Source organism: Botrytis sinoallii (genome assembly GCF_014898435.1).
Source record: "Botrytis sinoallii strain Bc 23 chromosome Unknown BSIN_003, whole genome shotgun sequence".
In the NCBI taxonomy this organism is placed as follows: Eukaryota; Fungi; Ascomycota; class Leotiomycetes; order Helotiales; family Sclerotiniaceae; genus Botrytis; species Botrytis sinoallii.
This window is the reverse complement of record NW_024066030.1, coordinates 2,740,913-2,754,995: the sequence shown is the minus strand read 5'-3', so window position 1 is coordinate 2,754,995 and position 14,083 is coordinate 2,740,913. Positions and strand designations below refer to the sequence as shown.

At 36.8% G+C, this 14,083-nt stretch overlaps 2 protein-coding genes across 2 annotated transcripts; both read right to left on the bottom strand.

Annotated features, from left to right (window-relative positions):
- Positions 1-4,506: 4,506 nt before the first annotated feature.
- Positions 4,507-6,335, bottom strand: EAF02_002441 (uncharacterized protein; the record flags this gene model as incomplete). The annotated part of the gene is made up of 3 exons (XM_038898489.1): positions 4,507-4,804; positions 4,855-6,070; positions 6,278-6,335. The coding sequence occupies 3 exons, from the start codon at positions 6,333-6,335 to the stop codon at positions 4,507-4,509; spliced, it is 1,572 nt and encodes a 523-aa protein (XP_038762181.1).
- A 2,999-nt stretch (positions 6,336-9,334) lies between these two features.
- EAF02_002440 (uncharacterized protein) lies at positions 9,335-10,525 on the bottom strand (the record flags this gene model as incomplete). The annotated part of the gene is made up of 3 exons (XM_038898488.1): positions 9,335-9,813; positions 9,882-10,384; positions 10,461-10,525. 3 exons carry the CDS (start codon positions 10,523-10,525, stop codon positions 9,335-9,337), a joined length of 1,047 nt encoding a protein of 348 aa, XP_038762180.1.
- Between the last annotated feature and the right edge of the window lie 3,558 nt (positions 10,526-14,083).

Sequence of the window (14,083 nt, the reverse complement as noted above, 5' to 3'; positions counted from 1 at the left end):
ACCTAGAAACTTGATTTCGGATTTCAGAAATTCGTATTTTTCGAATTTAGCAAACAAGCCGGCTTCTCTTAATGCTTACAGAACCTTTTGGATATAGCAGATGTGTTCCTTTTGAGTTCAACTGTATATCAGAATGTTATCCAGATAAGCAGTGCAAAATATATCCAGGTATTCTTGTAGGGAATTATGATAAACCTTTGGAAGGTTGTGGGAGCCCCTGTCAGCTCGAACGGCATGACTAAGGATTCGAATAGTCCGAATTGGGTATGGAACGTAGTCAGGTATTCCTGTCCTTCTTTTATTCTTATATTATTGAAGGCAGAGATGATATCAATCTTATTGAAATACTTTATTCCTTTTAGATTGTTTAAAGATTTTTTTGTTAATGGTAAGGGGTATCGATTCTTAACCGATAAGTTATTTAAAGTGTAATAATTTATACAAAACTGGAGGCCTTTATCGACCTTTTTGATAAACAAGATAAAGGAAGCGATAGGGGAAAAGCTTGGTCGGATAAATCCTTTTCTAAGATTCTCTTCTAGTTATTCTTTTAGGGCTTCTAATTCGGGGTGGGATATAGAGTACAAAATATCAAAAGGAGGAATAGTTTCTTTTTTGAAATGGATCTTATAGTTGTATGGTTGATAAGGGGATAGCTTTTCTGTATTCTTTGGGAAGAAAATATTTTTCTAATTTCGGAATTCGGGTAATAAATCTTTGAGATCGAATACTTTCTTCTTCTTATTTAAAATATTATCGATTTGCTTGATCGATATCTGGAACATTTCATATTTCCAGTGGGCATAAGCCGAATAGATTCTTAGGGAGATCGCGACTATATCCTTATTCTTTAACTCTTCGGAACAGACAAATAGATATACAGGTCGGGCTTTTGGAGGAACATTTGGCAGAGCTTTTATATAAAATAAACAAAACAAAGTATTACAAAATTCATAGCAAAACGAACTATTGAATTGAAACAAGTTTATTGCGAAGTCGATATAGGGGTTGTATTTCTTAAACCAAGCTATCCCCAGTACAATAGGATAGTGGGCTAGCTCGATTACATACAAAACGATCTTCTTCTCGATATAATCGTTAATTCTGAATCCTATTCGGATGTAGAAGGTAACTCGATTATTGAGTAGAGTGTTTTCATTGAATCCTATAACTTCGAACACTGTAAACAATTGGTATACTAGTATTTTCTAAGAAGACACCCAGCTTCGATCTGTAAGGCAATTCCTTCGCATCCGCTATCGATTATAGCATATATCGGAAAGGTATCTTTTTCCAAAAGCAGAGTGACGAATAGAATCATTAGATCCGTATAATTGTTTAGTTTATTTTTTAAAGGAAGGTTATGAATAATAGCAATAGATAAGCAAGGGTATACAAAGGATTGTTCTGATTGCGATTTAGATCAGATATATCCCGTTTCTCGAATTGATTGAGCTAATCGGCAAGCGGGGAGGAGAGCGAGGTGAGGAACGGATAGGGACTCGGCTTCTTGAAGAACTATTTGATACAGGGCTGGTTCTCGTAGGGCTAGTTGTAGTAATAATAACTCGGAATTGAATAGAATGAATATCGGAATGCAGGCAGTCTTGTATTAGATAGCTAGCAGAGCTGCAATGATAGTATTTGTTATATTCCTATTATAAACCTAGGTTCTTAATAGTATATTCCTTTTTTCCTAAGCTCAAATCCATTGAGTCTTCAGGAATAGACTTCGGGCTAGCGAGTTATAGAGGTGAAACAGCGATTATTCTTTGAGATAAAGTTTTGGAAGTAATAGAACAAATATAATAAACTTATATTGGTATTAACGAAATCGGTTATCAAGTTATTATAGATAATTAGTATATTAACGAAATTCATAGATCAAAGCAAGGTTATATAATAGTATATCTTATAGTTTATAAGAGATTCCTTGAAATAGAAGTGGGGTTAGAGTATTATTAGGTATTTCTCCTTTTAGAATGAGTTTCTGGAATTTTGCAAAAAAGATATTAAAATCGAGATATTTTTGTTTTAATATATATAGTTTATTCTATACATTTTATATTTGATTAGGATTTTTAAAAGTGTTTTCGAAATATTCAAGAAATGCAGTATAGTCAGTGAACTAAGGAATTCTATGGGAGATCTTAAATAATATAAGCTTGTATGCTTTTCCAATAAATCTTCTAGTAGTATAAATCAAACAATAGAAGTCATCGGGAATCTATTATTATTCACATTCAATTTTCTATATATTTATTGAACAAATCTATGCAGATCGGAGTAGATGCTATCAAACTCTTTCGGATCGAGAATACGCTCACTCAATCGAATGATCGAAACAGGTATAGTGGGTTCGGGGATAGAGTTAGCAAGAGTTTCGGGGAGATACGGTTTCTAAATGAGCAGGTATAGTAGGCGTGGATTCGGTAAGGCGATTGAATAGATAAATGTTTTGAATAGCAATCTACTCATACAAAATGATTTGAATATATTTGTAGATTAGGGATTCGGAAATTTTGTATTCAAGCAATTTATTGGTCTCCTTTAGCTTGGTATAATATACAAATGCTGATTAAAGATATTAATACTAAACCTAAAGATTCTTTGATATAAAAACATCAAATTCTGAGAAATCCCTAGATCGATTAAACGGGTACAAAACAGTTATCGCAAAAGCAATATTTTAATGAATAGAAGCTATGTAATATTATAGGGCAAACAGACGAAATAGGATTCTAATAACTTTGCTCTAATCTAGTAAAATTATATTGATTCGAATAATAGATTCAGATTGAGAATTAAGATATAGTTCAAAGAGCTATAATACAGGATCTTCCAAATTGAATATATATAGGATTTTGCTAAGCGAGCTAGCCCGATCGGGCCCTAGCTCACTTGCGCTCCGGCGCGAGCGCCCAATTCGGTCCCCTCCGAGGGGACCAATATGTCACGTGATCTCACACCGTGACACTATATATCTACTTATTAAATATTATATATTATAACGTGGTTTAAACAGTGGCTCGGCCATATCAGTGGGTCGGCCACTTTAAAATACATATAAAATCAGCCTTTTTCAATATTCATATTTTAATTATCAATCATTATTTTTGAAAAAGAAAAGAATATTAAATAATAATAAAAAATCAGTTATTCAAAGTAATATTTTTTTTTTCAAATAATTCTTTTCGATTTCAAAAAAAAATCAAAATTGTCATGATTTTCGTTACAAAAAAGCTTTTTTTTATAATAACTATTTTAAAAATTCTAATTTATTGAAACTAATTAGATTTTATAATCTATATATAATCAAATATTTAATATTAGATTTTAGAAAATTATATCAATAAATAAAGAAGTGCACGGTTGTGCACAGACGTATTTTGTATGTAAAAATGGTGGCCGACTTACTGATATGGCCGAGCCACTGTTAAACCACGTTATATCATATAACATATACATTACGAAAAACATAAAACTCTCAATAAGTTCATCCCAATCTATCGTAACTACCTATCTAACATATACACTACAAAAACCCCAAATCTATCTATCTATTCATTATGTATCATTCATCTATACTTCACACTTTACACTTCACAAACAAAATCCATTATCCATCTACTTCTCATAAAATCACAAAATCACAATATACAAAACCAGAATCAATATTCAAAATCACATAAATTTAATTATAATTTCAATTTCTGTAATCTCTCTCTCTTCCTCTCTCCCTCTCCCTCTTTATATCCGTAGGTCCAAGAAAAAGAAGAAGAAAAAAAGATCAACTACTATCAAATCACCTCCCTTCCTTCCTCCAACACCATTTGCCCAAATTTCATTTTCCTTCAAACGCCTATTCCACCCTATCCCATTTCATCCCATTCATTTCATTTCATTTCCAGGAGACCAAGAAAAGAAAGTGAAACAAAAATAGACTCCTTCCTTTCAATCAAAAAAAGAGAAAGAGGAGCCAACAAAAAGACATTCCAAAAACACCCCCATTTCCCAAATTCCGAATACGCCTCCCAACCATGAACTCGGAATCTTCCCATTCTTCGTCATGTATGCGTGTACTTTTGTCAAACCATCAAATATGGTGACCAGATCAAAACCCTCCACCCCCTCATAGCGCCTTTTGCATGAATATACGCCCCCACCATGCATGAGTTTATTTCCATTGTAATCATGAATTTTTTGAAAAAAGAATTCGGCCCAGGATTTTGAAACCAGTCCATGGAATATTAGAGGTAAGAGTAGAATATGTATAAGGAAGAAAAGGGTGATGGAGATCATACCGATATGCTTTACTTTCACCCAAAGGAAAAGGGAAATGGAGTTTTAGATCCAAATGATCTATGAAGTACAATCGAAAGAAGAAGTGTTTTAATTTACAACCTAGAGGTAATTGTATATTCGTGACATCGGAAAGCCAAGCGAATACAATGCGCCTTTTGATAATCCATAACTGCGAGTGGAAATGTAAGGACCATAGGTCTGTTACATGTTAGGATTTTGAGATGCTGGCATGGAACCTAAACCATATGGATTTTGTGATTGATGCATTGGTGGCATATCATCGTAGAGAGGAGGAACGACATATTGTGCGATTCCTTGTTGAATACCAATAGGAGTATCCTTGTGAGCGAAAAGCATGGTTTTGAGTTGCATAATTTCATGAGCCATTTGCTGAACTTTTTGATGAAGAGTCTCATTTTCGTTGGTGTACGAATCAACTTTACTTTGCAAGTTGTTCAACCATTGCTTCTTACGCTGTCTACATTTAAGAGCAGCAACCCTAGGAAATTCGTTAGCGAAAAAAACAGTGCAAGGAAAGGAGAAATCTACCTGTTTCGTTCAAGGAAACTTTTTCGCTTTTCATCTTCAGTTTCTGGTTTCTTTGGTTTACCATTGTTGTTGTTATTATTATTCTCTTCCTCTTCAAACTCAAGTTGGTCATCCATGTTATCTAGATCTTCATTGGTGAATTCTTCTGGTTTCGAATCATCATTACCCTTTTGAGATTTGGTCCTCTTGTTGTTCTTTGGTGGAGTTTTGTTGGTGCTTGCTTTCCTTTTGGTGGCTGCTCTCTTCTTTCCTTGACCACCTTGACCATTCATATCATTATCATAAGGGAGACCATTACCATTACTTGTAGGGCTCATTGAATTTGAGTGAATGGAATTGTTTCTCGTTCCAGAATGACCATTTGTCAAAGGATGATTGTTTGGTCGACCAGGTACTTGACCATTAGTTTGAACAGGTTGCATATTTTGATTCAACATTTGGTGATTGCGATTCAAGATATGTTGTTGTGCAGAGAATGGTGGTTGCCTCGATTGACCCAATGCGAGATTGTGGTGTGGCGAAGAGTCGCGAGATGAGGCGGAAGTTTGAGTCAACAATTGAAGACTGGCGGCTGCATTCAAAGAATCATTGTCAGGATAATTACTCATGACATTATGATTATCCTCGTTGTGTTGTTGAGGTTGTGAAGTGACATTCATATCTCTCTGTTGTTGGGCAGCAAGACTCGCAGCTTGAATAGCCGTTCGTTGAAATTCAGCCAATCCAGGTGTTTGAACAGCTCCAGCTCCAAAACTATATCCACCAGGGCTTGGAGTTGGTAACACCCTTGAATGCATACCCCTCAAATCAGATGTGACGGGAGTGTAACCTCTTGGCCCATCACCAATCAAATTATGATCTCCGGAGAAGTAATCTTCGGCAGGTTCTTTAGGACCAGTGAGCATATTAGGACTCAATGGGCCAGACCTTAATCCACTCAAGCCAAAACCAGGTGAAGATGCTGATTGTAAAGCTTGAATGGAAGGTAGTAAGGTACCACCAGGAGTTTTGGCAGGTAGATTTGATTTCACCGGACCACCTCCAAATTGGGAGTCGAAAGGATTTTCTTCCTCTTCGTGTGAATTATTTGCCAATGCTCGCTTTGATAGGTAGTCGGCAATATTGTTTTGTGGGGGTACAGGTATATTTGGTAGTTGTCGACCGACATCCAACTGAACTGGCTTCACCGTGATATCTGGTACTGATGAATCGGCGGCTATGTGAGAGAGGGATGTTAGTTACTCAGTTACACCTATGTATAGCATATCATTGTTTCAGATGGAGGAGATGGATGAGAAGTATCAAATGTATCAAACCCATCAGATGAATTTAATTGGATTGATCGATGATGATAGAATGGAATAAAGTCAAAAGAAAGACTCGACGTGATGACTAGGGATGGTGAATTGAATTGAATACTTGCCTGGTGGTAAAAATTTCTCCTCTACAGGACTACTGCCGATCTTGGAAAAGGTCGGCATGATGATGAAATGTAGAAAAGAGGACGACTAGTAAGGAAAAGAAAAAAAGTAAAAGATGTTGAACGACGACGTAATGGATTAACCTTGATGCCGTTGAGATGGAGAATTATCAAAAGAGGTTGGATAACAAATGTCGTTAATCGTATCGTGTTGCTGTGCAGTTTACACGATGATGACGATATAATGACGAAGGTGGGCGGACTATTTAAAGGACTTGAGAGTGTCAATAGTGAATGAGTCGTCCGCCTATAGGGTGAATGGGTAAAATTGGTGTTTGATGTTGGATTGGGTTGTTCTGTATCTTGGTGGCGGGTAGATTTATTCCTTGGTGTGAAGGTTGTTAAAAGAGGATAAACTCTCCAATCCCAACTCTTACTAGTCGCGTTGTTATTGTTATTGTTGTTGATGTTGATGTTGATGTTGTTGTTGTTGTTGTTGTTGTTGTTCTTTATTGATTGATTTCTCGAGATTGGAAAAGAATCCTCGATGATATGGATAGTTTTTGGTGGCGACGTGTTTGAGGTTGTGTGTATGTGTGTATGTGTGTATGTGTGTGGGCGTGTTGTATTGTATTGTATTGGCAAGTATTCTGTTTCGTCGTATTGCGCAATTACGATTTGTTTTGCTCAATGTCTGTGTGTATGTGTTTTTTTCTCTCGCGACTCGACTCGACTTGACTTGACTTGAGGTTATCTCGATCGAATTGAATTGTGTGGATTCGTTGATGGATGAATCACAGCAACAGGATGAATGGATAGATGGATGAATGAATATGATGTCAGTGTATCTTGTGGTAGGAGATACCTCTCTGATACCTTATCTTATTGAGATGGATATTCGAATATAGAAACACGGGCCGGGAAGAAAAGAAACTTTCTAAGATCTGTTAATACTCTTTGGAATTTTGACTTTGGATTTCTTCCGATTTCCCCAATGTTCAAAGGTTCGAGGGTTTCGATGGTTGAGTGGATGGTGAATGGATGGGATGTAGCGGTGACGTAACGTTTCTTGGGGGGAAAGAAATGGATGGACTTGGATTGCGAAAAAAAAAAAAAAGTGGTGAAGTTTAAATTTGCGACGGGTGGGTGGGTTTATGGTGCAGGTGGTTCAAAAAGGAAGTCCTTCCCTCTTCTATTTTGGCCCGTTTTCCCTTTCTTGTCTGTTCTCTCTTCTGTCTTCTGTCTTCTGTCTTCTGTCTTCTGTCTTCTGTCTTCTCTTGTCCCTTTTTCTTAACAAAGCATTCGGATGAAGACTCGAAATCAAATACGAATTCAAAATCAGAGATACGAGAGAGGTCTCTTCCTTGATCACAAAGACAGACCAAAAGGAAAATAACAATTAATTCGATAAATTGATATTTCCTCCTTTGAATGAAGCAATTAATTAATAATTGATGAGGCTCTGTTGTAAAATAAAGTTATGAAATGGAATTATTCGAGTCGAGGCTTAGATAATTCGACGTCTTCTCCTCTTGGTGTTTGTCGTGTACTTGGAATACGATACCGGTACAGATACGATGGATGATGTGGTAAGAAAGTTGCAGGAAAGAGAGGGAAAAACGATGACGAAAGATGATGATGACGCTTGATGTGAACTCTTTGATTTATTTGGGGATGAGAGTGCCTTCACATTAGCGTGCTGGAGATTCACAACCAATCAGATCTCTTTATTGCAGATGTTGCTCCACTTTTGTTCATGTGCGTGCAAGTGACACTATTCCTCTTTCATGTCCCATCATCTCCTTGATTAGAAAGAAAACAAGAGAGAAGACTGAGGAGAAAGATGAAAATGGTGTGAATGACTAATGAAGTAATGAATGGGGAATGATACGGTGAACAATAGAGATCAAGAATGCATGCAATATTCCATGGATCAGCCAATCGGCTCACACCTTTTCGAGGAAATCTCGAGTCAATTCGCCAAGAGATTTCCAGGAGATATCATTTTACTTTCATAGACATTCGAGTAAGTCAATACACGTGCACTGACTAATGACTGAAGACTGATATTAATCAATGTCAATGTCAAATGCCAAATGGTGCGATGTTGGAATGATCTAATTATACGAAGTCTCATATTCACGATACCCTATTAATCTATATCATTTTATTTCATCTTTTTCTACCTCTTGTGTGTATTTAAAATACTGATGGAAATATACAAGATAAATACCTACCTACCTACCTACCTAAACAATTCAAAGCAAACAATCCTATCCATCACCGCCCAACAATCTATCCACCTCCCTAGATAAGAAAAAAGTCCAGTCCGATCCTTCATCCTCCATAGCTAGGTAATCGCACCAATCTCCTCTACACTTTACTCACCCTCACTTCTTCCTCTTCTTCCCGGTAACAATAATGTGGCAAAGTACCTACCTACCTATTCGTAGGTGCTTTGTGATTTCATTTCATTCCTCTTCATGACGGTAACACATTAAACATCAAATCAACATCAACATCACCCACCTACCTATCTCTACATCACGTGCTCCATTCTCCCAAGCGTACTTTGTATAACTGAGTATATCAGTATGTTATCTACACCCAACCATTCCATTTACTTACTACCTACATCTACTTCCAAGTCCCTATCAACTCAATATAGTAATTATCTCCGACCAACTAATCACGTAATCAATCAATCCAGAAAAAATAATCGCTACGGAAGCATTTTGTATCATTGATCATGCAAATCACGAATTTGGATCTTCTTACGAGTATTATTCATATTAATAATTATAGATTAGACCTTCCTTTTTGGTTACTTAGCTTGAAGAGTACTACCTAATCATCAAATAATAGATTAGGGTTATGCTGTACTCTGAGTGCCTTAACGCTTGAGTATTGTATACTGATGTATAGATAATTCTCTTAATTTTGTATACTTCTCACTCTCTCACTAATAGACAACAAATCATGATATGTACAAACTAAATGTTTTTACACCTCCCTCCCAGCTCACCATGCAATCCCATTCCCATTTCCCGTCCCCTCGTCTCACACTCCCATCCCACAACAAAAAGCAAAGAGAAAAACCCTCAAAGTCTCGCCCCCTTCCCTCCCACCCCCCCGAATCCTAAACCCATATCTGGGAGTATGAATCTTCACCTTCACCCCCTCCCTCGTCCGCGACTCAACCACAATTTCCTGTGTAGAAAGTCCCACCAAAACCCCCCTATCCCTGCTATTCATCCCCGTATCAATTGGCCAAACTTCGACTTCCTGTCCCCTGTGCAATCCCGTCGGATCCTGCGTATCAACACATTCATCTTTTTCTACGAAATCAGACGCGCTCACTTTTTCAAGCACTTCTGCTCCCGAGAGAACCGTGGGCTGGGGGAGTTTCTTCGCAGCGAGTCGAGTGGCGTGGTCGAATCGCGCAATCCATGCAAAGCTTTTGGGGAATTGTTGCCCGGAAATGTAGTCTGCGGGCAAGGCACCAGGTAAGGTAGTTAACCAATGGAAGGGCCAAACAGCTAGCATCACGAGTCAGTATCATTTTTCATTTCACATCTCATCTCTCCCTCATCACCACCCTCCATACCTTCAATATCCGCCAACATAGGCCCCTCACTCCCCAAAATCCAGTCCCTCCCATCCCCCAAAAACCCACTCTCCAAAAGCTCAAACGCCCCCTTAAACGCCGCCAACGCTTCCGGTCTCGCTTTTTCCAAGTTTCCCCTCTCCCAACTCTTCCCCGTGTAATCCTCCCGATCACTCGTAAACTTCTTATCGCCCAACAACGGTAAATCCAGCGGTAACAACTGCGCCGCGCGCAAAAACAATCCCTCTACCGTCCATATCTCCAACAATTTCTCGATCCCCTTCTGCTCCGCAGACGCCGCTGCGATTGTCGGATAATCGGGAAACAGTTCCTCCAATTTGCGCAATATTAATCGCGTGTCGTGGTAGATGTCACGACCGATAGATACGATAGGGATACGTCGATATTGGGTTCCGAGAGCTTGGATGTCGGGTCGTGGCATGGTGGGGGCTTGGAGACATTCTGAATAGGGGATTCCGCGGAGAGTGAGGTACCATGTTATTCTTTTGAGTGTTAGGAATTGGGGTTTTGAATGGGATAGGTATATGAAAGTAAATAAATAAACAGCTATATAAATACCTCTTAGCAAACGGCGAAAATCGATAATGAAATACAATTATCTCGGGATGCTGCATCGACGTCATGGTGAAACTATGCTGCAGATATCAATATCAGATATGTAAGAAAAGTTTGAACTTTAAAGTAAGGTTACTTGTATGTGTCTCAAAAAATGAAGCAGGTGATGTAATCGCAAAACTCTACTGGTAGATATCGTAGATGGATAGAAAATTCGATTTCTGATCAATCAATCCATCAATCAATCAGCTTTGATTTTGATCTCGATTTTCTCGTGAGTGAATCATTCATATAAGAGTAGGTAGTAATAAAGTAAATAACCAAACAATCAAAATTTCCCAAACCCCAAACTCCTCACTCACTCACTCATCCTCAAGCTTAAGCTTGATTTACCCCGAGCGCCAAAAATGCGGAGATGCATGTGGAGATGTAGCTGGGGTGTGGATACCGAGGTTCGATATATGGATACGAGATTCTTCGGACGTTTCTCCGCTAAGGTCTCTGTGGGTAGATAATATGTAGATACCTATCGTATGTAGATATGCCTTTAGATGAGGATGTTTGTTTGTATGGAGGTTTTTGTACGATATTTTAGTGTTTATATCTTGATTCTTAGGGTTGTGGAGTGTACTAGTAGATAGTATTGTATTTGTTTATTTACTGTAATGAGTTGAGTTGAATTATATCTATTTTTTCCCTATCTATTTATTTATCTATTTATTTATCTATTTAGGTCGGCGAAGACGAAGTCCTATCTGTACACAGTGTTGGTTATAAACCTGAGGGTATTACTATTGAAGAAAGAGGAATTATACATCTTGATCGAATAAAGTGAGAATACTCAAAGCCAACAGGACTTATACAACAACGGAATGCCTTGAAGCAAACAAACAAAACAGCTTTGCGAAGTATACAAAAATGTATATAATAACTACAAGCAAGTAAACAAGTAATTACAATATATATATCTTAAAACAAACCGCCAAACCGAATATATAGAAGAATAGTAAATAGTCTATCTATTAAATGTCTTTTAGGAAATCTTAATATAAAGGAAATATAGATTACATAGAGTATTATATATTAGATAATATATAATAAATAATAAGCAAGGAAATACTTTGAATCAACCTAATTAAATAAAAGGCTAGGTTAATAACAATTAGAAGGAGAAAGATTTTAAAAGGATACTCGCCGGCGTTTATAATATACTTTTCACATTTTCGATAGATTTACACTTTTTGGATATCTGAATTTTCATTATTGTAACACTTTGCCTTAGAAGAACTACAAGAGCAGGATACAATTTATCCTTAGAATCTATAACTACAGAATCGGGAGCAAAGCGCTTGTAAAGCACTCCTATATATTAGCTATATATACATAATCGTGTATATATATAAGTACACACATGAGTGATTACAGCTGTGATTGAATGTGATTCGTGATATATCGTATAGGACAATAGCATATCACGATGGAGGGGAATGATTGGACAATAATGGTATAAGTATAAGAATGTGTATATCTCCTTATCTACAGTTAGAACTGATCTCTTCTTGTAGAAAAGAGATCGGATTATATACTGGGTGATCTTCGGATACCGATCACGGGAGCGGTGATCGGTCCTGCGATCGATCCGGTTATTGTTGTTCCGCTTCGGAGTATTCTATATAATGAATACCTGACCATCACATGATCTGATCCATGTGGTCTACAACACCGTTTCCGTTACACACCCCTTAAATCGTAATAATCTGTATAAACAAATAAAGGAAATTAGCGCAATTGCGTTTTGTTGGAGCCTCAATATAGTTTAGATTATATAATGAAACCATCTTATTCCTATCATGGTAGGGCTTTAATATCCATTCCCTATATGATCAGTATGAGAATATAATACAAAGGAAATTTTGATGTACCCCTAATCATCGATAAGTCATTTGATTTAGGTATTATAAAGTGATATCTCTCATTTTCCATTATATTGCCTAAAAATTTTCAAAGGATTGTGAGTAGATACTTTCTTGAAGCCTCACTTCGCTACATATACCTACTGATCTGTTGTTATAAATAGAGAATACAGGTTCTGATTCTTGTATCCGCGGATGTATATTGTAATGTTAGCATTGTTATCCAAATAAAGTAATTGAATTGATAATTATAATAATGGTGGCGTTAGGTTACCAAAAACATTTAGAAGGTCCAAGCGATCTCTAATCAAATGATCTTGTCTATGTGCAGGACAGATATAATTTATAATACACATCCTTTCCTTCGAATTCTTCTTTTTCTAAACATCAACACTATTATATTTTATTTCCTTTCAAATAAATCATTTGTTTCCTAACAAACGTGATCCTAGTTGATCCAAAAACCCTGAAAAGATAGAACACTGTGGTTGGTCAAAAAAGCATTTCTTTGCTATTCCTTTTTCTTCTTTTACTTATAATGAATTCTTTTCTGAATCTATATTTGAGTGTAGTTCACTTTCACCCCCAAAATCCCCTGTTCTGACAGCAACTGATCCTTCAGCAATACTATTAACTACTCGTCCAAATAGTCTTGCTATTGTTGATCTTATCCCTGTTCCTGTAAACCTTGTTGCTGATTGATTGTTGATTTAGTAATCACTTCTTCCTGAAAACCTTCCTGGAAATCTCTCGATTGGTTTTCCTCAACTGCTCCCTTCTGCTCTATTATCAAATAATGACCTTACCGATTCCAACTATACTGTCTTCCTTGCTTGGATATATCAAGTCTGTTAATACCCTTTACTAGAAAGTGCTATTAACCCCGTATTTCCTTTTGCCCCTATTATTGTTATTCCTTTTGTTCCTATTCCTATTACTATACAACAAGGATCTCTATCTATAGCTCCATTAGAAGTAAATATTGTTATTACCCCTGGATTGATCATATGCTGATTCGAAACTAGACATGGTCTACTCAAAAGCATACCTTGTATAGTATTGCCCCGGGAGTTTGTTGTGATAATTCTGAATTGTGTTCCTTTTATAGCTTGGAAGGAGTAATTGTTTCTGATTTTCAAAAGACTATTGCGATTTTCACAGGATCAAAGGAAGATTGCCAACTGATTAAAATCAAATGTAAGGATTTAAATAACTTCGGAATCCCCAATCCTCTCGATAACCGATCTGGGTTGATCACCGCCGTGCCTGCTAAGCACCATTCTTCTTGTAATCCGAACAATTACTTTCATATTTCCTTTCCCTCATACAACAATCCCAATAAACATAGATTTTACGATCTCCGTATTTCTAATAGTAATCCCGATAACAATTTGCCTCTTACAAATCTTTAATATATAAGAACTAAAAGTAATCCGCTAAGGACATCTGCCAAAGCTCGGTTCTTATAATCTGATAAATTTATCAAAGGGCCAGTAAACGATTATTTATATCTTGACTGCATAAAGTCCTTGATCTCTAGGCAAACAAAGATTTTAGATAATTGCTATAAAGATTTCGGCTATACCAAAAGCACTCATTACTAGAGTTGCAAAATATATATGTATAAGATCGCTTCGAATGTTATAATCTCTATAGGAAAACTTTGTGCTAATATTTATAAGATACAAAATAAAAGATATATATTTATTTCCA